This window comes from Carassius carassius, chromosome 46, assembly GCF_963082965.1.
Source record: "Carassius carassius chromosome 46, fCarCar2.1, whole genome shotgun sequence".
Classification (NCBI taxonomy): Eukaryota; Metazoa; Chordata; class Actinopteri; order Cypriniformes; family Cyprinidae; genus Carassius; species Carassius carassius.
This window is the reverse complement of record NC_081800.1, coordinates 13,232,556-13,252,708: the sequence shown is the minus strand read 5'-3', so window position 1 is coordinate 13,252,708 and position 20,153 is coordinate 13,232,556. Positions and strand designations below refer to the sequence as shown.

At 38.6% G+C, this 20,153-nt stretch overlaps 1 protein-coding gene across 5 annotated transcripts in view; it reads left to right on the top strand.

The window, feature by feature from the left end:
* Positions 1-443: 443 nt before the first annotated feature.
* Positions 444-20,153, top strand: part of LOC132129646 (ubiquitin carboxyl-terminal hydrolase 19-like) — a 30,110-nt gene continuing 10,400 nt past the window's right edge. Inside the window, exons 1-20 of one of the 5 annotated variants that reach the window (XM_059541288.1) lie at positions 444-826; positions 3,354-3,677; positions 7,727-7,858; positions 8,233-8,369; positions 8,876-9,379; positions 9,482-9,794; positions 12,121-12,277; positions 12,359-12,430; positions 12,529-12,644; positions 14,912-14,944; positions 16,882-17,099; positions 17,195-17,387; positions 17,480-17,613; positions 17,727-17,885; positions 18,240-18,350; positions 18,492-18,602; positions 18,729-18,830; positions 19,017-19,157; positions 19,254-19,372; positions 19,489-19,632. In XM_059541288.1, the coding sequence (XP_059397271.1) occupies positions 3,512-3,677; positions 7,727-7,858; positions 8,233-8,369; positions 8,876-9,379; positions 9,482-9,794; positions 12,121-12,277; positions 12,359-12,430; positions 12,529-12,644; positions 14,912-14,944; positions 16,882-17,099; positions 17,195-17,387; positions 17,480-17,613; positions 17,727-17,885; positions 18,240-18,350; positions 18,492-18,602; positions 18,729-18,830; positions 19,017-19,157; positions 19,254-19,372; positions 19,489-19,632 (3,062 nt within the window). In that variant the 5' untranslated portion in view covers positions 444-826; positions 3,354-3,511. Of the gene's footprint in view, positions 827-878; positions 1,296-3,353; positions 3,678-7,726; positions 7,859-8,232; positions 8,370-8,875; positions 9,380-9,481; positions 9,795-12,120; positions 12,278-12,358; positions 12,431-12,528; positions 12,645-14,911; positions 14,945-16,875; positions 17,100-17,194; positions 17,388-17,479; positions 17,614-17,726; positions 17,886-18,239; positions 18,351-18,491; positions 18,603-18,728; positions 18,831-19,016; positions 19,158-19,253; positions 19,373-19,488; positions 19,633-20,153 lie in introns of those variants that run through there. The other 4 variants (XM_059541286.1, XM_059541287.1, XM_059541290.1 and 1 more) reach the window with 4 other exon arrangements.

Genomic DNA, 20,153 nt, shown 5'->3' with positions numbered 1-20,153 from the left:
ATTATCATATAATTTCTGCCTCTCATTATTTATATACTCTATATAAACTATATATAAACAGGCAGTGATGTAGAAGAAGGCGTTGATCTTCCTCTGCGGAGGCGGGGTTTAGCCACACTATTATGTCATAAAGTGGCGCATTTCACAACCTGTTGTTTTGACAGATTGGCTTCAATGTAAGATGTTTTAGACTAAAGAGAAAGTTTTGAGTTCTGAATCTTACACGATGTTTTTTATAGTACAGTGACCTATTAAATGCCAAAAGAGACAAAAGAATTTTGATTTCTCAGTTCATGGCCCTTTTAACGAATAACACCCAACAGTAGTTATATTTCAAATGTATACCCTAAGATATTTACATAAGAAACGCATGATGAAATGTCACATAAAAAAAGTTATCATATGCGCATGGTTGCAAACGCATAGGGACTGGATGTCCGGAAGTAGACCGCGTGTGTGGAGCAGGTTGGCGTGATCGCAGTCTGTGCCCGGTTTGTTTTTGTTCTCGAACAAAGTGAGAGTCACGGAGCAGCGGTCGGCTCTGCGAGTGGAGGACGGACACTGTCGTAGCGTTTTTGTTTGTGTTTACAGTTGTTCAGTAGAATATTTGTTTTAACACCACAAAATGGGTCCTGGTTAAGGATTATTTGGGAAATAAAGAAGAATTCAGTTTTGAAGAGGCGAGCTGATGCGGCTCAGGGGCGATCGGCGGCCCGCTGCCGTGTGTGAAGCCTCGGGCTGAATTAGCTGCAGTCGCTGCGGCTCCGCTAACGGAGGAAAGGACACGCCGTTGCGACTCCGTATTACAGAAAACCAACGAAACAAAGTAAGATTTTATTTAAACAACTGTTGTCATATCCAAGTATCGTAATAAGCCTTCACTTGTCCTGTAGGTATGCATACGTTTGTCTGTACTGCTCCACCCGACCTTGCGGTAAAGTGTTTTTCTGCTCGTTAGCTCGTGGTTAGCTGCGCAGCGCTTCTGTTCCCTTTAACGGGTAGCTAGCTCGTTCCTCACTCAACACAGCTAACAGGCGTCTCTTACAACCAGAGAACAGAGTTAAGATATGTCACACTTCGTACGAATGATATTTAGCAGTATTAGACCAAAATTAACGTTAATGTACAGTTTGTTAGTGACATGTTTGCATTTAAACAGAACTTGAGTGTGGAATCGCTACGTTAGCCGGGTTAGCAGCTGCGTTGTTACCAGGCATTACAGGTTTATAAGCTGTTTGAGTTCCCTTGGATACAGTTTACTCGTATGACAGCTGAAAAGGAGAACAAAAGGAAAGGTGGGAATGATTAAAGTCATAATATTTTCTCTTCATATTCGTTTAGGATTATGACAGCGAAGTGTCTTGACATTGACAGTAACCGGCATCGGTGGCTAGAATAAACAACCAGTAAGTAACGTTAATGAAATCAGAAGGTTTGTTTGGACATTTGATTCTCCGAACACTAGATTATTAAATATTTTAGCATTTTATATATATGTATATAATGGCAATTAAATTAACACCAATAAACATGATAACAACCACTTGTAAGTCGAAATACAGACCTAGATTTTTACTTTATTATTATTATTAACGTTATTATTATTTTTTCTTCAAATCCTACACCCTACACACCGTTTTTGTTTGTGTATGGTATATTACCATAATTGGACCGAGATTGATAATAAAGGCCACATTTGGCTGTAATCTTTGTCTAGCAGAAAATTAATCGTTAAAAAGAAAACCAGAAAGATGAATTTTAATAACTCAAGAATGCCTTCGAAGTCAATACAAAACGTCATAAATGTGAGGTCCTTGAATTTCAGAACATGTCTGTTGTTCAGTGTGTGATGTAGGCACTCTTTTATATTCGATTACATAAAGAAGGATCCGAAAGTCTGAGACCTCAATGAAAAGTAGATTTTTCTTCAGATTTACCCAGAAGTATACAGTTTTTCAAAACAAAGAAATTAAATAAAAGCAGATGTATTTATTTCATATTTTACTCTGATGTTTAAAAGTGCTAATGTCAGCATGCAATCAAAATATATTTGATAAATGTATTGTTCATCCATGTGTATGTCGCTTTTGTAAATAAAAATACAAATTTACCTCATATTGTAATCAAAGTGTCATAACTGGATCATCTCTCTGGTCACGTATGCCAGACTTCTCAAATCATTTAATTCACTTAAACCCTGCCCCTCTACAATTTACTTATATCTTGTATTAATTTTTGAGTGCAGCGCCACATATCTCAAAATCCAACTAACAACAAATTGTCACGCTGTCTGGTCTCTGGTTCCCTGGGTGTCCACTAGTGGTCTCACTTCCCCGTAGGCACCTCACCGTAGGCACTACAATTCCCACTAGCCTTGTCCCTTCATCACATTAATTGCACTCCTGTTAATTGCACTCAGGTGTCTTCACTTGTTAGTCATTATCCTCCCTATATTAACCAGTCTTTTTCGGTTTGTCTGCATGGAGTCCTTACTTTCCGTCACCTAGTGTCCTCGCGTTCCTAGTCTTCGAGTTCCTGTTCCTGTTCTTGTTTGTTTGTTTGTTTCTGTTTTGGACTGATGTTTGATTATGACCCCGGCTTAAAGGGAAGTCGTGGCCTAATGGTTAGATAGTCGGACTTGCAATCGAAAGGTTGTGAGTTCGAATCTCGGGCCGGCAGGAATTGTAGGTGGGGGGAGTGCATGTACAGTTCTATCTCCACCTTCAATACCACGACTTAGGTGCCCTTGAGCAAGGCACTGAACCCCCAACTGCTCCCTGGGCGCCGCAGCATAAATGGCTGCCCACTGCTCCAGGTGTGTGTTCACAATGTGTGTGTGTGTGTTCACTGCTCTGTATGTGTGCACTTCGGATGGGTTAAATGCAGAGCACAAATTCTGAGTATGGGTCACCATACTTGGCTGTATGTCACGTCACTTCCTTGTTTTGACTCTGATTTTGGATAACCCTATCCAAAACCTAAACCTACACTGCACTTGGATCTTCCGTCTCCTGTGTTCCCGTACGTGACACATATGGTTAGAACATAGTTCAGCCCTTTTTTTACAAATATCTGTTCCTTTTCCCGGTGTTTCTAAAATATCTTACATCTTATGCTTGCGCACACACTGCAGTAAAATCGGCTCAAATTATGAAACTTGTTTGAAGCCAAAAGAGTCTGTTTACATCATACACTACATTGTTTTTTTTTCTGTGTAATCTCTCAGCTCCAACTGCAGACTGACTTTCATCTAGCGTAGACACCTCCAGACTCAAAATAGGGGGGAAAATCTGTGCAAAAGTTGTGTTGTTTACTCTAGTAATATGTACATTGTTGTTGTTTTTTGTTTACAGTCTCCCTCTGATTCTCTTCTGGGAGTGCTCTCACTTGAAACACCGCCAAGATAGCTGGACCGGGCAGGAAACGGCACAGCTCAGATCCAGACCCCTGTGGAAGCAGCTCCGGGAGCAAGGTAGGAGACGGCCGACCCATTAGCGGCAAGTGGCTGAAGATGGCCAGCAGCAGTACAGGCCCCAGCGAATCGGGCCGGAGGCGAGGTCAGAGAGGACCTGATGATGTGGTCAGCACCAGTAAGAAGAAGCAGAAGGACAGAGCCAACCAGGAGAGCAAGGAGGCCAAGCGAGCCGCCTCAGCCACCGGCTCAGAGACTAGAAAAGGTAAGGAGGGGTCAAGGTTTTAAACGCTCATGAAGTAGGTCTGAATTGCTTTTTCTCACTCTGGTCCTTTACCCCAATTAATCTTATCTTTTTGATTATCATTTCACTTTGTCTCCCGCCAGGTGTTACTTTTGGAAATCATCTGTTGAGACCTAGACAGATATTTGATTCATATGCTTGGGTCAAAAGTATAGTGTTGGATAAAACATTTTCTGCAGTGATATCTAATGTAATATGAACTGATAGGAAGCGTCTGTGGTGCAGTGTCCTTTTGACCGTTATAAAATGCAGTCTGGCCCATAACTGGAGGTTAAAGTCATTAAAGGTATGGTATAGTCCTTGTCCTATTTTCATGTGCAGAGCTGGGCTGGTTTCCAATCTGTTACGTTGTGTGGTAAACAGGGAACTGGAAAGTTAACAGACATTAACTATGTGAAACAAACTGAACGTGTGTAGTTGTTGTGCTATGCTAGTCAGTATTGATTTAGCTATGGCATTGCACTGCGTCCTTAGCTTGTGCAATGAAATGATTGTTGTGTGGCATTAGAAGCTGGTTTTGGTGGGTATGTGGTGAATCCAGTCTCATTTAGGCTGACATTTCTGACAATCATCATTTGGTAATTATCTTTGAACAAAACAAAAAGGTATTGAAAGTAAAACTACAACAGTAAGTGGATTTTGAATTATTATTATTATTATTATTATAATAGTTTTTTTTTTACTGTCAGTTGTGTTAAAGGGATAGTACAGTTGAGGCCAAAAGTTTTGAGAATTACATAAATATTGGAAATTGGAAAAGTTGCTGACGATCCTGGCGCTTGCTGGACTTTCTTGGACGCCCTGAAGCCTTCTTTTCAAGAATTGAACAGTTGCTGCTTAAGTTTTTATAATAACAATTTGCATATACTCCAGAATGTTATGAAGAGTGATCAGATGAATTGCATAGTCCTTCTTTGCCATGAAAATTAACTTAATCCCAAAAAAACCTTTCCACTGTATTTCATTGCTGTCATTAAAGGACCTGCTGAGATCATTTCAGTAATCGTCTTGTTAACTCAGGTGAGAATGTTGACGAGCACAAGGCTGGAGATCATTATGTCAGACTGATTGGGTTAGAATGGCAGACTTGACATGTTACAAGGAGGGTGATGCTTGAAATCATTGTTCTTCCATTGTTAACCATGGTGACCTGCAAAGAAACGCGTGCAGCCATCATTGCGTTGCAAAAAAATGGCTTCACAGGCAAGGATATTGTGGCTACTAAGATTGCACCTAAATCAACAATTTATAGAATCAAGAACTTCAAGGAAAGAGGTTCAATTCTTGTAAAGAAGGCTTCAGGGCGTCCAAGAAAGTCCAGCAAGCGCCAGGATCGTCTCCTAAAGAGGATTCAGCTGCGGGATCGGAGTGCCACCAGTGCAGAGCTTGCTCAGGAATGGCAGCAGGCAGGTGTGAGCGCATCTGTACGCACAGTGAGGCCAAGACTTTTGGAAGATGGCCTGATCTTCTGCAGAAATTATAGTGAATGGACTGCTGAGGACTGGGTCAAAGTCATATTCTCTGATGAAGCCCCTTTCCGATTGTTTGGGGCATCTGGAAAAAGGCTTGTCCGGAGAAGAAAAGGTGAGCGCTACCATCAGTCCTGTGTCATGCCATCAGTAAGGCATTCTGACACCATTCATGTGTGGGGTTGCTTCTCATCCAAGGGAGTGGGCTCACTCACAATTCTGCCCAAAAACACAGCCGTGAATAAAGAATGGTACCAAAACACCCTCCAACAGCAACTTCTTCCAACAATCCAACAACAGTTTGGTGAAGAACAATGCATTTTCCAGCACGATGGAGCACCGTGCCATAAGGCAAAAGTGATAACTAAGTGGCTCGGGGACCAGAATGTTGAAATTTTGGGTCCATGGCCTGGAAACTCCCCAGATCTTAATCCCATTGAGAACCCACTAATTCTGATAAACTCCAAGAAGTGATTATGAAAGAATGGGTTGCTATCAGTCAGGATTTGAACCACGACACTGAAAGGATATGCAAGGATGCAGAAATAACGTAATGACGTATGACGCACGGAACGAGTGGCTCTTCCTTTTGAATAAAGTGTTGTATAAATCCGTGTCCTGTCATTATAAAACTCTCCTTTCACTCAGCAACTGTGAAGTGGAGCAGGACAACATTGTTTTGGATACTCATTCACAGGCAACCAGGTTTGGGAACGGGGAGAGTTTTATTTATTTTTTTGATAAATGAGCAGCAAAGCACAGCGGTTTATATGTATATTTATCCATAAACGGGTAAATATTGATTCTGCTGTTAAAAACAAATAAAGAAACCGTGTAGGAGAGTGGTCATTGTGTGCAAACAGTGTGAAACTCAATATTATCTATAGGTCACTTTCGCTATTTGAGGAGTGTGCGCATGCCAAAAATTGTTTTATTCAGATTTGAAGCTTGTGACATATAAACGCTCACAGCAAAACAATCACTTTATTTAGTGTTCATGTAAACACTACAATCAGATTCATCAGTCGGCATGACTTCAGTCCAATTGAACCAAAAATTGTGCATATAAACATAGCCATTGAGAACAGAAAGAATATTTAAATAAGACTAAGGAAAAAATTAATCAATTGCTGCTTACTTTGCGCCTTCTGCTACACCTACATTATACGCTCGAACACCTTGTCATGAAAGTGCCTGCTTGAGCGACCGGAAGCTGGAGATTACAGTTTATACTTTTTTTTTTTTTTTTATCTATATTTTTCCTCACACTAAAGCATCATTTCACTTCATATGGCCTTTATTTACAGCCCGGAGCCATGTGGAGTAGTTTTATGATGGATGGATGCAGTTCTAAAACAGGGGCACTATTCACTTCCACTATACAGCTTGGAAGAGCCAGGACAATTTTAAATATAACTGTGATTGTATTTGTCTGAAAGAGGAATGTCAGATATCAGATAATGCCAGAGAGTGAGTAAATCATGGGCTAATTTTCATTTTTGGACAAACTATCCCTTTAACGTCACAGAACCAAAAGAAGGCTAATTCTAAACACTGACATTTGTCTGGCAGTGTTTTCAGTTTACAATTACGGATGATGTTTGAGACACGTTACTACTGACTGTTGGCAAGCGTACATGAGCGTTTTGTTTGTTTAGTCCCCCTGTGCCAGCCTGTGTCTAGGGCTGTGCCCTTTCTGCTGAGTGTGTTTTGCCTCTACAGTGCTGTGCTGAGGGCTCAAGTGTTGTAATCTAAGCCTGTGAGTCTCTGCTTCAGTGAAGAAGGGCTTTGTCAAGGTCAGTGGAGTGGCTCTGCCCAGCACATGCCTGATAAGACTTTCCTTAGAGTATTCCTCACACTTCTTTCATTTACTCGCTGCCCTTATTGCACTCTCTACATGCATTTGATATAGGTGTGCCATTGTCTCCCTCTTGTTGAGGTGTCGCGTTTCGTCTCGGCAAGACGGGAAGACAGAGCACCATCCCTAAATTAACAGTGGGAGAAGCCTGTCTCTGTAGTGCTGAATCCCGTCATGTAAGGGGGCCTCATGGGATACTTGCAGATGACATCACGTGGAATAGAAGCCCAGCTGTGGGGCGTGGTGGCTTTCTGATGACCTTTTAGATCTGTGTGTCTCAGCAAGAGAGAGAGAGAGAGAGAGAGTAACGGGACTGGGCTAGCTGTCACTTGACCCTGAAGCCTGATCCTTAGATATAAACACGCTCTCTTTCTCGCTCTTTCCTGCTCACTCTGGCCTGTTCGCTAGCATGCACCAAAGTTAAACTCCGTAACAGGACAGTTTGAAATCAAAGGGAGTCTGGCTTTCTGCTACGACTGGCTATCAGACTGTGTAGCATTATCATGAAATCAGGTTTGATTTTGCTTTATTGGTTTGTAGTAATCCTTTGTGTATTATCTGTACATAAATGTTCTTTTGTTTTCTCTCTGCTCATGGAATAATACATTTAATTACAGTCAGTGTTATTAGGTCATTTGTTTCTGACTGATCCAGCCTACATAAATGTTCTTTTGTCTGTGTAGATTTGTTTGTGGACTGGAAGCAGAATGCTCACGAGGTGATAGTGAGGCTGAACTGTGAAGATGCTGGGGTGCTGAAAGTGGAAGATATCGATTATGCCTTTTCCGATTCTGCCTGCCACATCCGCCTGCCGGGTAAGGACATTATGTGTGCTTGTGTCTGATTTGGTCCATGGTGGTCTTTTTTGTCAGTGTTGATTGAACGTACACTATTGTTCAAATTATTTCTGATGGATCATTTGTTACTGAAGACTGGAATAATGGCAGCTAATTACAGCTTTGCCTCACAGGAATAAATTACAATTTAAAATATAATTAATTAGTATCAAATTGCAATATAATGAAATATAATCAAATTTTAATGCTATTTGACAATATTACTGTGTTTTGATCAAATACATAGAGACTTGGTGAGCAAAGGAGTCATCTTTCAAAGATATAAAAAAAATCTTAATGATACCAAACGTTTTAAAAAGTAGTTTTTATTCTGTGATTTGTTTTTTCCTCAGATGGCCGTGAATGGAGCTGCAATCTCCATGAAGAGATTGAAGCCTCCTGCAGTAAACTGCTTTATAAGGAGAAAATAAATGTTCTGCAGATTGTCATGCACAAGAAGATCCCCCTCAACACATGGCCCACCTTTGCTGTAAGAACACTGACGTGCGCTTTGCAGGTTTATTTTGTGCAACAACTGAAAATGTAATTACTAAAAAGACATGGTTTATGTAGAGATTTTAGCAATTTTAGCAAAAAAGATATATATTATATATTGAATGTTTACTTCAAGTTTACTTCCTTTTTAATTATATTTTTATTAAATATTTATTTATTTGATACATAAATATTTAATAAAAATACTTTATCATCTTAAGTATGTTTATTTTTGATCCATTGTCAAATTATTTCACATTGCTTAAATATTAATAAAAAAACAATAATTATTATATCGGCTTCATATCGGCTATCAGCCCCGTGATTTCCAAGAAATCGGCATCGACTGTCAAAAAACAAATATCGGTCGACTACTACAATTATTTTTTTGTCTGTGTAAAAAGAATATCAGATATGTATGGCCATGCACATATGCAGCTTGTTTTCCTGGTCAGAGATCCCTCAACCAAGCTTTATTTATTCATGTTCCCCATTAAACAGAACAAGAAAAAGACAGAAATGGTAAACATCCTTCGAGAGAATGGCAGCAACCACCACCAGTCAATCACAGGGCAGTCTGAAAAATCTGGTGAAATCATTGAGAAAATGCCCACAGGGACCTCTGCTGAGCAGAAACGAGGTAAACCTGACCGAGGGATGAAACGAGGGATGAAAGGCAAACAGGTGGAGCTCATTGAGAGCACAGTTGTGAAGGTAGCTGAGATTAAATCAAGTGCTAAAGCAGACCCGATCAATGATCCCAGTGCAAAGCGCACCACACAAGCCTCCAGAAACACAATGGAGCCCCAACTAGGTCCCTGCTCGACAAAGGAGACTCAATCCAAATCAGCAGTTAATGGAAAAACACATTCATTAGCTGTGAGCAGTGGTGACTCAGCTAGTAATGCAAAAGACAACAGGGTTCAGATGCAGGTCAAAAGTCAAGGATGCCAGGCATCACCAAAAGAAAAAGAGGTGGACAGGAGGCCAAAAATCAATGTCCAGGTGAGACTGATCATTCACTTGAAAGTCAAACAATCAGCAGGAAATAGAATGGTGGAAAAGAGTCTCTCACATCCTGTTGTCCATCCTCTGTGTTGTTTACAGGTTGAGGAAAATGAAAGTAAGACTGTTTCTTCAGTGTGTGAGCTGAAGGTGGCACAACAGGAGAGTTCTACTCCATTGAAAATGCACACTGGGAAAATAGTAACTGATGAGAGAGAAAACCGAAAAGATGAAAAGAAGCCACAGGTTGACGCCCAGATCCCTAAAATGCTTCCATCTCATGATTTGGTATCTGGAGCGCCTGTTTCATCAGCCTCTAAGAAAGAGGAGTCTCCTCAAAAGTGCTGCACAGAGGAGAAGAGAGACAAGTCCAAGGAGGATCCACATGGAGGGAGCCAGGAAGAGGATACAGAAGGTCAGTTAACCCTCTGGAGTCGATTAACGCGTATACGCATTATGAGTCATTTTCTCCTGATAACCCCGAAAAGAACTTAAATTACACTTTCAGTTTTAATCATACAGATAAGAGCAATACATCAATCGAATCTGTAAACTGTCTACTTTGTTTTGGTTACAGACATAATAACAACAAAACTTTGTGAACTTATAAAATAAAGATAACAAACAATGTGTGCTGTCTGCAGCCTTTGTCTGCGCTGATCTTCATGTACAAACACGTCATTAAAATGAACTGTAACTCAGCGAATACTCAACGAAGAGACATGAGAGAGATATCTATAGAAAGCTTGACATGTCTACTTTTACACTAAACAAGTGCTGCCGCAAAAAACAGATATTCTGTGATAAAGTAATCCATATGAAAACAACGCAATGTCCGTTTTTCACATCTCCCTTCTTTATATCTAATGTGACCACGCCCCCGCGCTGAACGCGCTATTCAGATTCAAACTGAAGCGCGCAGCTTGAATACGCCCACACAGAAGAAAAAGCAGCGAGACTGTTCAAGTTTTTATTTTACGGTTTGCTTCGCGATGAGAGGAAGACATAATTCTCCCCAAAAAGATGTGATGTGGTTGAGGATATGAGAAATGGATTTCCTCAGAAAAAAAGATAGAAGCACTTTATTTAGCAGAGATCATAAACATAAGTCCCTTTTTATTTATTTATATACTTGTTCTAGTTTTCACATAACGTGTAAACATTTTACTAGTTAGACTTTTTCCAAAGACTTTTTCCAAACTATAATTCTTGACTAAATATATAATCAAGTGAAACATTATGAAGTTTCAATAACAATATACAATACTATACCATTCAAAAGCTTGATGTAAATAAATGTAACAAATGTAAAAACAATGCTGTTCTTTCAATTTATTCCCCCTAAAAAAACCTGAAAAATATTCTCAGCTCTTTTCAACATTAATAATAATAATAATGATAATAATAATAATAACAATAATGTTTTTTTTTTGTAGAAAAAAGTTAAAAGGATTTCTGAAGGATTGTGTGACTGGAGTAATGATGCAAAAAAAATTTGTATGAAAGTCACATTTGATTGTTCCTAATAAACTGTTTAACTGCTCCCCCAAGTGGATATTAAATTATATTGTGGGATAATTAAATATTCTAAATAAACTACAAACATAAAATTATATAGATTTATTTTGTCCTCACATTCTTTCTTGTAACTCCTCCCTCTTAGTCACACAGCTGACTGAAAGGCTCATTATGCAGCTCATTATGCAGGCTTTTGTCTTCTCAGGTGTAAGTCACAATGATATTCATGATAGTTGACGCCTACTCGCATATAACTTTTACCAACAAAAAGTGTCTTTAGAAAATTTTAATCAATATATTGTTTTCTGTAAGTGAGTAAACAAGATGATTTTCACATAATTTAGAAAGAAAAATTCTAGGCTACAAGCTCCAGTTCTCAAATATCCCGGGAACTATTGTTCTTTATGTGTTTTTTTTTGCCTTATTCAAGTGATTTAACATTTTTAGTTTTTCACTAACCACGCATAACATTTTTTTTCTCAAAAATACAATCATGTACATACATGCATTTCACATATAATTATTATAGCCCAGTTTGTGCTGATTACAGTGAGATTAGACTTTACCCATTTAGATATTTATAAGAAGCTGAAAAAGCACAAATGTCAGGGCATGACAAAACTTCTCCAGGCCCCAAAAATACCCTTAGACTCCAGAGGGTTAAGAACAATTGTTGCATCATTTGTTCTTCCATCAGAGCACAACATCAGATTATACAGTACAGTTCAAAAGTTTGGGGTTGGCAAGGTTCACTCTCTGGCAAGAGATCTGTGCTATTTCTTACATTCCACAAACTCTAGTGTGATATTCAGTAGTGTGAAGGCGCAGGACTCGCTGTTGCTTTGCTGAGAGCACTGTTTTTCACACACATGCAAAGAAAGAGATAGAGCAAGCGAGAGTCTTACATACCATGCAGAATTGACACGCTACATGAAAACGTAGCTTTGTTGTATTTTCCTATCAAAATAAGTTAATTTGGAATTCTTCAGCTTTTAAGGACAACCATAAGATACAGGCTTTTTCTCCAGTAGTGAGTGGAACTCATGCAAAGTCATGCTGCACTCAGACTTGCACTTTGGGTGATCAATCGGTGACTGAAGGTGATATTGATCACCCACAGGGTTTGGAGTGGATGTGGGGGAAAGTTCATTCTGGATCTCCTATACTTGATCTACTCTACTGGATCTACTATACTTTATTTCTCATGATTGATTTGTGTTAAGGTCCGGAGCCAATGGTGAGCTTGAAGTTTGTCAAGAATGACTCTTATGAGAAAGGGACAGACCTGATGGTTGTTAATGTCTACATGAAAGAAATTTGCCGGCAGACGTCCAGGGTGCTGTTTAGGGAACAAGACTTCACTCTTGTCTTCCAGACCAGGTGAGGGAGCCATCCACACACAGTGTCCAGAATAAAAATTCCAATTCTTACAATTACACTAATTATTGAAACTGTTCACAGTGATCCTAATTTTTTGCGCCTTCATCCGGATTGTGGACCAAACACTGTCTTTAAATGGCAGGTTAAACTCAGGTAAGATTTTCTGATGGGCATCCTAATCTCCATTGATCCACTGGTCAAGTGTATGTTTCTGAGGGTTTGTTCAATGGTCCCATCTTCTGATGTTTCAGGAATCTTATTCAGCCAGATCAGTCCAGCTATGCCTTCACTCCGTCCCGTATCGACATCACCCTGAAGAAAAGACACAGTCAGCGCTGGGGAGGTCTGGAGGCACCTGCCACACAAGGTCTGCTGCCTGGATTCTGTTTGCTTTTGAGCAAACTTTTACAAGCAACCACACATTATTTTGTCTACATTTATGATACTATATAGCATTAGCTGCATGAGTAGTGTGTCCATGACTAAGGTTTGGCTGAATAAGAACAGCTTGTCCCTTGATCTTTTCAGAGAGCTCTGATGTGAGATAGGAAGCATACATGAGATGATTACTGTGGAAAAAGCAGGACTGTTTTTGTTTACATGTTGAAATGAGGGCATGGTCAAGAAAAGGAATGTGACTACAGGGAGTGATCCAGTAACTCAATACGAGTGTGAGACAGGGTCAAGCCAAATGTGCCAGTGTGTTCTTGTTAGGGATGCTCATATTGACCGCTTAACCGTTAACCGAAAGTAAGAATTTTGTCCGAATAATTCTATCAGTTAAACATTTGTAAACTATTTTTTTCAAGTATTTTGCTGCATTATTAAAGTAAAATATTCTGTAGATATTTAACTCGATACCACATGTGCCTACTGCCTACATATTTTGCTGCAAGCACCTACACTTTCACTTAACTGAAGTAGTAAAGTCAACACAATGGAAAAAGGCAATATTAGATAAATCAGAGAGTGAATCCGTGGGTGAATGTATTCAAATTCTGAATGGGTTATATCCTAAAAAGCGTGCAAAAGGGTGTTCCCCCTTATTATCATTTAAAAAGCTGTCACTCGTCTCTTCGTTCTTCACAATCTTACCGTTCCGTTATACTCAAGACAAGTCACCCTTGTTTGTATATCGCTTTATACAATTTATACTGGTTGTGTTAAAGCAGCTTTACAGTGTTAAACAGGAAAATAGTCAGAAACACTGAACAAAACTCCTGATATGTAAGTGATGAATGGAGTCGAACTTAAACACCTCTGATTGGCCATTGTGTTCATGAAAGCAACAGATATGTCTGTGATTGACTACAATGCTCAGCGCTGCAGAAGCCTGTGTTTTCTGCCACGAAACAGGCTGCACCCCAGACTAGGGATGCACAATATTATTGGAGCGTTATTAAAATCGACCGATAATGGCTTAAAATATAAATATCTGCATCAGACTGATATGAAAGATTATGCTGATATGCCTTGCCGAAGAATAACTTGCATATGCTCAGGGTGTGCTAGCACTATAAGATCACATCGGCAGAATCACTGTTTTGGATTGCCACATTTAATCAGAGAATGCAGCTAAAGAAAGCCATGTTTGGTGTGTGATAGTCAACACTTACTAGTACGTGCAGTCCCCCCGGGTCCTAATGCTCATCCTGTAAGGCTTTTTATTTACAAAAATATGATTTCTACATGAATCCTGCATGTTCTGTGTGTCTCTGTATGAATGAATGGCGCAGAGGCGAAGTTTAATTTACTACACATATACTAAAGCACAGCATCATGTCATATACAAATAGAAACTTAAAGGTCTTCACAGCAACCCATCAAAATAAAAGGTTGTTTTAACCTGAAGAAACTATGTTTTGATTTAAAGGTCAGAAGTTATAGCTTACATGAATAAAAATCACAAACATGATGCTTATAAATTAAATAATTTTGTATATACAGTTTTATTAAATTATTTTGTGTAATGGTTTTTCCCCAGCAGGTTATGAAAAATATTTTTCAGATTTTTTTTTTTTTTTTTTTTACAGCTCCTTTGCTTTAGACCATCTACAAATCTTAAAACATCTACAAATGTTACCACTGCATCTGTTTGGGGGAAAAAAGTGATTTGATTTATAGTTATTTTCAAAGCTTTCAATGTACTCTCAGCATTAAAGAACTTAATTATTGTTTATTTAATTCTAATAAGTAAGTTTTTGTTAGAAACTAACCAGAATTTAAAAAAATAATTTGTTTCAATTCTCTGTACCGGAGAGAGTTGGTGTTGTTTCCAAACAAGAGTAAATATATCGGTATCGGCATCGATTATCGGCCAAAATGAGCTGAAAAATAATTGCATATCAGATAACAAACAAAAATCCAATATCGTGCATCTCTACTCCAGACTATGCCCCACAGCACGTTGACATGTTAATTTATTTCAAATAAAAGCTACACAAGTTGTAATCTGAGGTAGACCTGCTATTTATTTTTATCCCTGACGAAAAACATTCAAATAGCATCTAAGGATTCAGAGTGTTTCCGTTTTGTCATCTTAATTTGTTATTTAAGTGAAAAATATGTAGTGTAGGCCTGTTTATTTTATTCTTTTTATTTATATTATTTTATTCTGTTTTTCTTTGTTCTCAGAAGTGCTGCAGGTGTGTGATAATTCAGATGCAGGTGCGTGATAATTCAGATATGTGTGAATTCAGGTTCTGTTGTTGCTGTTTTGTTCTGTATCCTGCTGTTTGCACATGTTAAAATAACCCAGTAAAAAAAAAAAAAAAAAAAATATATACATACATACACACACACACATATATACATTTTTTATTATTATTGTTTAAGTGAGTTACAGACACTCGTCCATTCGATTATTTATTTAATACAAATTTAATGTTCTAGTCTGATCAGTTAAAGGTTAATATTTGGATAACGAACGGTGGTTGTCGGTCGGAAAAATGAACTGAAATGAGCATCCCTAGTTTTTTTTGTTGGTGCCAGGCTCCTGACCCACACTGCTCTACACAGCCTTCTCTCAAATATAGCTGCCATTCTGACATTGCATTTTACTAGAGCTGTGACGATCTGTTTATATACTGATATTGATTTATCACTTTAGATGTTTAGTTTAAAATATATTTGTTTGTATTGATGAATCCATATGAGAGAGAATGGCATCATCCCACAAATTGATTCCACACATTTGGTTCAGATTCAGATCGGATAAATTCAGAAAGAATTCCAGTATAGTGATGTGTCCCAAATGAATTGTATCATGATTGTTCAGTTGTGGTTATGTTAATTCACATCATATACACTTATACTACTGCTTAAAAGTTCACACGCATGTTTGTTGATCTCTACAACACAATGGCCAATCAGAAGTGTTTAAGTTAGGTCACTGTTCAAAACCCTGGAGTTTTTGTTCAGAATGCTGCCTGCTCATGCTAATCCTTTCTCATTAACAGCGACACAACATAAGAGATTCATCATGCAGTGTAGACAACTTTATTGATTTTAACGGAATGTTGTTTGATCGCGAACTGAGATGAGTGACCGCTTTTTTAGATATTGTAAAGTGAGTGGATAAAAGTATAAAGGAATTGAATAAAAGTATTGTTTTTTTGTTGTCAAGAGGACAGATGGTCGGTTACATGCAGCAAAGTTTTGGAAATCACATCTACATATAATTGCGTGATTCCCTCCTGAAAATGCAATCACCAGTGATACTAGCACGGAACAAGAATATGGCTTGTCAAAATTGATGCCAACAATGTAAACGCAGACTAATAGATCACCAAAAATCTTTTAGCAATATATTTTTAGAAAATTCCATTCCAGGTATATCTAATTGTAATTACTTGTAAATAATCTTAAATGTCTAATTGTACATTGCTGTTTTTGTTATGGTGAAGCCATTGCTTATATATTACATCTGCACTTTACTAGAGTAAAGTCCATCTGATTAGTGAAATTAAAATGTATGACCCCGCAAATCCATTAATTACAACAACTGCAAACAACAAATGAATTGTGATATTTATCGTATCATTTTGTTTGATGCATAAAAGTACGTTTTAACATTGAAAAGGAATATACAGACAGTGATGCATGTGCAACGTGCATAGTTCTGCTCTAACCAATATAACATCTTAATCATAATATGGTTAGTTTCTATCAATATTGAAAAACATTAAATAGGTCTAAAGTGATTGTGAATACATTAATAATGGTGTTAAAAGATTTCTGTTTCTAACAAAAAAATAATAATTTCTATTTGTTAAGAAATAAGAAAATAAATATCAGTTTTCACAAAAATATTCGTATTAGTCAACATATTAGACTGAATTCTGAAAGTGACACTGAAGACTGGAGTAATAGCTACTTAAAATTCAGCTTTGGATCACAGAATAAATTACATTTTAAAATGCATTAAAATGAAAATCAGATATTAAAATTTTTTTATATTTCACTATTACTTTTTTTACAGCATTTTTTGAACAAATTAATGCAAGCTTGATGAGCATAATAGTTGTAAATAGTGAGCATAATATTACAAGCCATGATATTTAGCTGCTAACCACAAGCTCTGTTGTCATCTGTTTAAGGTGCAGTGGGGGGCGCCAAGGTTGTTGTGCCCTCCAGCCCTTCCACACTTGAAAAGAGCCAGCCAGGAAGCAGCCAGCATGCACTTCCTGCTAAAGAAGAACCACGAGTGGGAGAGGAGAAAGCCAAACCCCCTCGAACCCCAGAGGACTCAGGTCTGGATGCCGTGACCCCACGCTCAGTCTCCGAACACATGTCCCTCAAACAGGAACCAACTGTTGTTGCGGTGAGTGCATTGTCTGTTTGTCACATATGATGATCTAGTGTGCTATAACTGGTCTCAGGACTGTTAGTTATGACTTGCCCTTTCTTTGTCCACAGCCCAAGCCCACCTGCATGGTGCAGCCCATGACTCACACTCCTCCTGCAGGCAGTGAGAGAGCTGAAGAAGTGGAGGAAAAGAAAGTGTGTCTCCCCGGCTTCACTGGACTGGTCAATCTGGGAAACACTTGCTTTATGAACAGTGTGATCCAGTCTCTTTCCAACACACGGGAGCTCAGGGATTATTTCCATGGTCAGTGGTAATTTGATTGATGAGAATTGCTTATTTGTTGTATGTTTGTGTGTTCTACCCAGGTGTGTGGTTTTGTGGTGTGTTATTTCCAGACCGGGGGTTTGAGTCCGAGATTAACTGTAGTAATCCATTGGGCACGGGTGGACGGCTGGCCATTAGCTTTGCTGTTCTGCTTCGAGCGCTGTGGAAGGGCACTCACCATGCATTTCAACCCTCCAAATTAAAGGTATCCATGCAGCAGCAAATCTCTCCTCTTATACGATATCTTTCAGTTTCCAATATGTTATTATGTAAGTAACATAATAACAGGGTGTTGTTTTTTTCCATTTCTCTTCATAGGCTATAGTTGCCAGTAAGGCCAGTCAGTTTACAGGCTACGCACAGCATGATGCTCAGGAGTTCATGGCTTTCTTACTGGATGGGCTGCATGAGGACCTGAACCGCATCCAAAACAAACCATATACAGAGACCGTTGATTCAGATGGCTGTCAGGATGATGTGAGCTCTTGTTTTTGTCTCAAAACAGTCTGCATATACTGCATCCTTGGATATGTAGAAGAGTGTGTTGCTAAATAAGCATGTCCAATAGAGTCCAAAAGTCTGAGACTACACTGGCAAACAGAGATTCAGAATTCATATCTGACAGTTGACAAAGCATTATGATGTAAAATTAATAGGAAAGATTCTGTACTGTCATTAATCAAATAATTGAATATGTGACATTTGAGCATATGAATTCAAATACAGAGACAATATGTTAATATGTATGTTTCATGTGAAGTGATAAGTTGCCACAGGAGGCTTTTCCATGATAATAATTCTTTGAAAATTGTTTTTATTTATGATTGGCAGGTTGTTGCAGATGAGGCATGGCAGAGGCATAAAATGAGGAATGATTCCTTCATTGTTGACCTCTTTCAGGGCCAGTACAAGTCAAAGCTGGTGTGTCCTGTGTGTTCGAAGGTAATACATCAAGAGCTATGATTCAAATTCATAAAGTCAGTAAAAACCATCAAATTCTGAAATTTATCATTTTCAGTATCTCTTAGCAATATGGTTGTTGGGAGTTTTCTCATCAGTGTTTTTTTTTATTTTTTTATTAAGGTTTCCATAACCTTTGACCCCTTCCTGTACTTGCCTGTCCCCCTACCTCAAAAGCAGAAGGTGTTGACTGTGTTTTATTTCGCTAAAGAGCCTCACAAGAAACCAGTCAAGGTACACAAAACAACTCTCTGAAGTTCTTGAGTAAGCCTGTGCACAAAAGGCTCAGATTGTTCAACCTTATTTAGATTGATATTCTTTTTTTTATAAATATTTGACCTAAACATTTTGTTTGTGTAGTTTTTGGTCAGTGTGAGTAAAGAGAACTCGAGCACAGCTGAAGTCCTGGAGTCAATATCTCGCAGTGTGAGGATCAAACCAGAGAACCTGCGGCTGGCAGAGGTATGATGATTCTGTTCTGAATATTAGTTTTATCTTGATTATCTAGTTATAATTGTTGGAAGCCTCTCACACAATTGAAAATAACATTTGGTAAAAAAAATCAACCAGATCTACTGATGCGTGCCTTGTGACGTTCATAAATGTTATTCTTCATTAAGATAGTGTTCCCTCAATATTTTCTTCCAGGTGGTGAAGAACAGGTTCAACAGAATCTTCTCACCGCCTCAATCTTTAGACACAGTCTCGTCCAGTGACCTGCTTTTCTGCTTTGAGGTGTTGTCTAAAGATCTTGCCAAAGAGAGAGTGGTGCTGCTGAAGGTCCAACAGGTACACCATTTTTGTCACTCTTCTTATTTTCCTAGGTTTTGTTGATGTTCTTGCTATGATATAATGTATTCATTGTGTCTTTGTATTGATCTTCAGAGACCTCTGGTTCCAAGCATCCCAATCACAAAGTGTGCTGGCTGCATGAAGCCTCCTGCTTCTGATGACGAGAAGCTCAAGCGCTGCACTCGCTGTTACCGCGTCGGCTACTGTAATCAGTGAGTTTACATCTATTCATTAGAATAGATGTGTTGTGCTGGCTATGAGATCATGCTTGGGATTTAGAGACTTTGCCTTGGCTAGTTGGTGTTAAGTTTATTTCCTCTGATTATAGGGCCTGCCAGAAGAACCACTGGCCTAATCACAAGACCACATGCCGGCCCAATGTGGACAATATTGGACTGCCGTTTTTAATTAGTGTGCCTGAGTCTAGGCTGACTTGCTCCCGCTTGACACAGCTTCTGGAAGGCTATTCTAGGTATTATTATCTTTTCGCCATGCATGTGATTCGTGAATAAATTGCAATATTTAACCATCATAAAGTAAAAGCTTATCATTTGTACTTGTACACGTTCAAGTGATTTTAAATCATTCTAGCACAAGTAGAGGCAAAAGACAGCTCAACTCTGTTTGGATGTGTATTAATTGAAAGAAAACAACTGAGAAACTGAAATGTGTATAATAGTGTTGTCAAAAGACCCGGTACTTCGGTACCAAGTCGGTACTAAAAAAATTTAAATGTGACGGTACTAGGTTTCTTTAAGTACCGGTAGTACCGAGGTCCCGTTCAAACCCGGTTCAGCGCTATGATTTCCGCGAAGCAGAAAATGAGGATGGAATCTCAAAATCCAGTCATGAAAATGAAACTTACATTTTAATATGGACAGTCGTGGAATTTGCCAAAGTTAGCATAAATTAATCAAATCAAATCTCCATATGGCAGTATCTGTAAATGTTAAGCAGCAAAAGTTGTTTGAAATATGAATCCGTGTTCTGCGC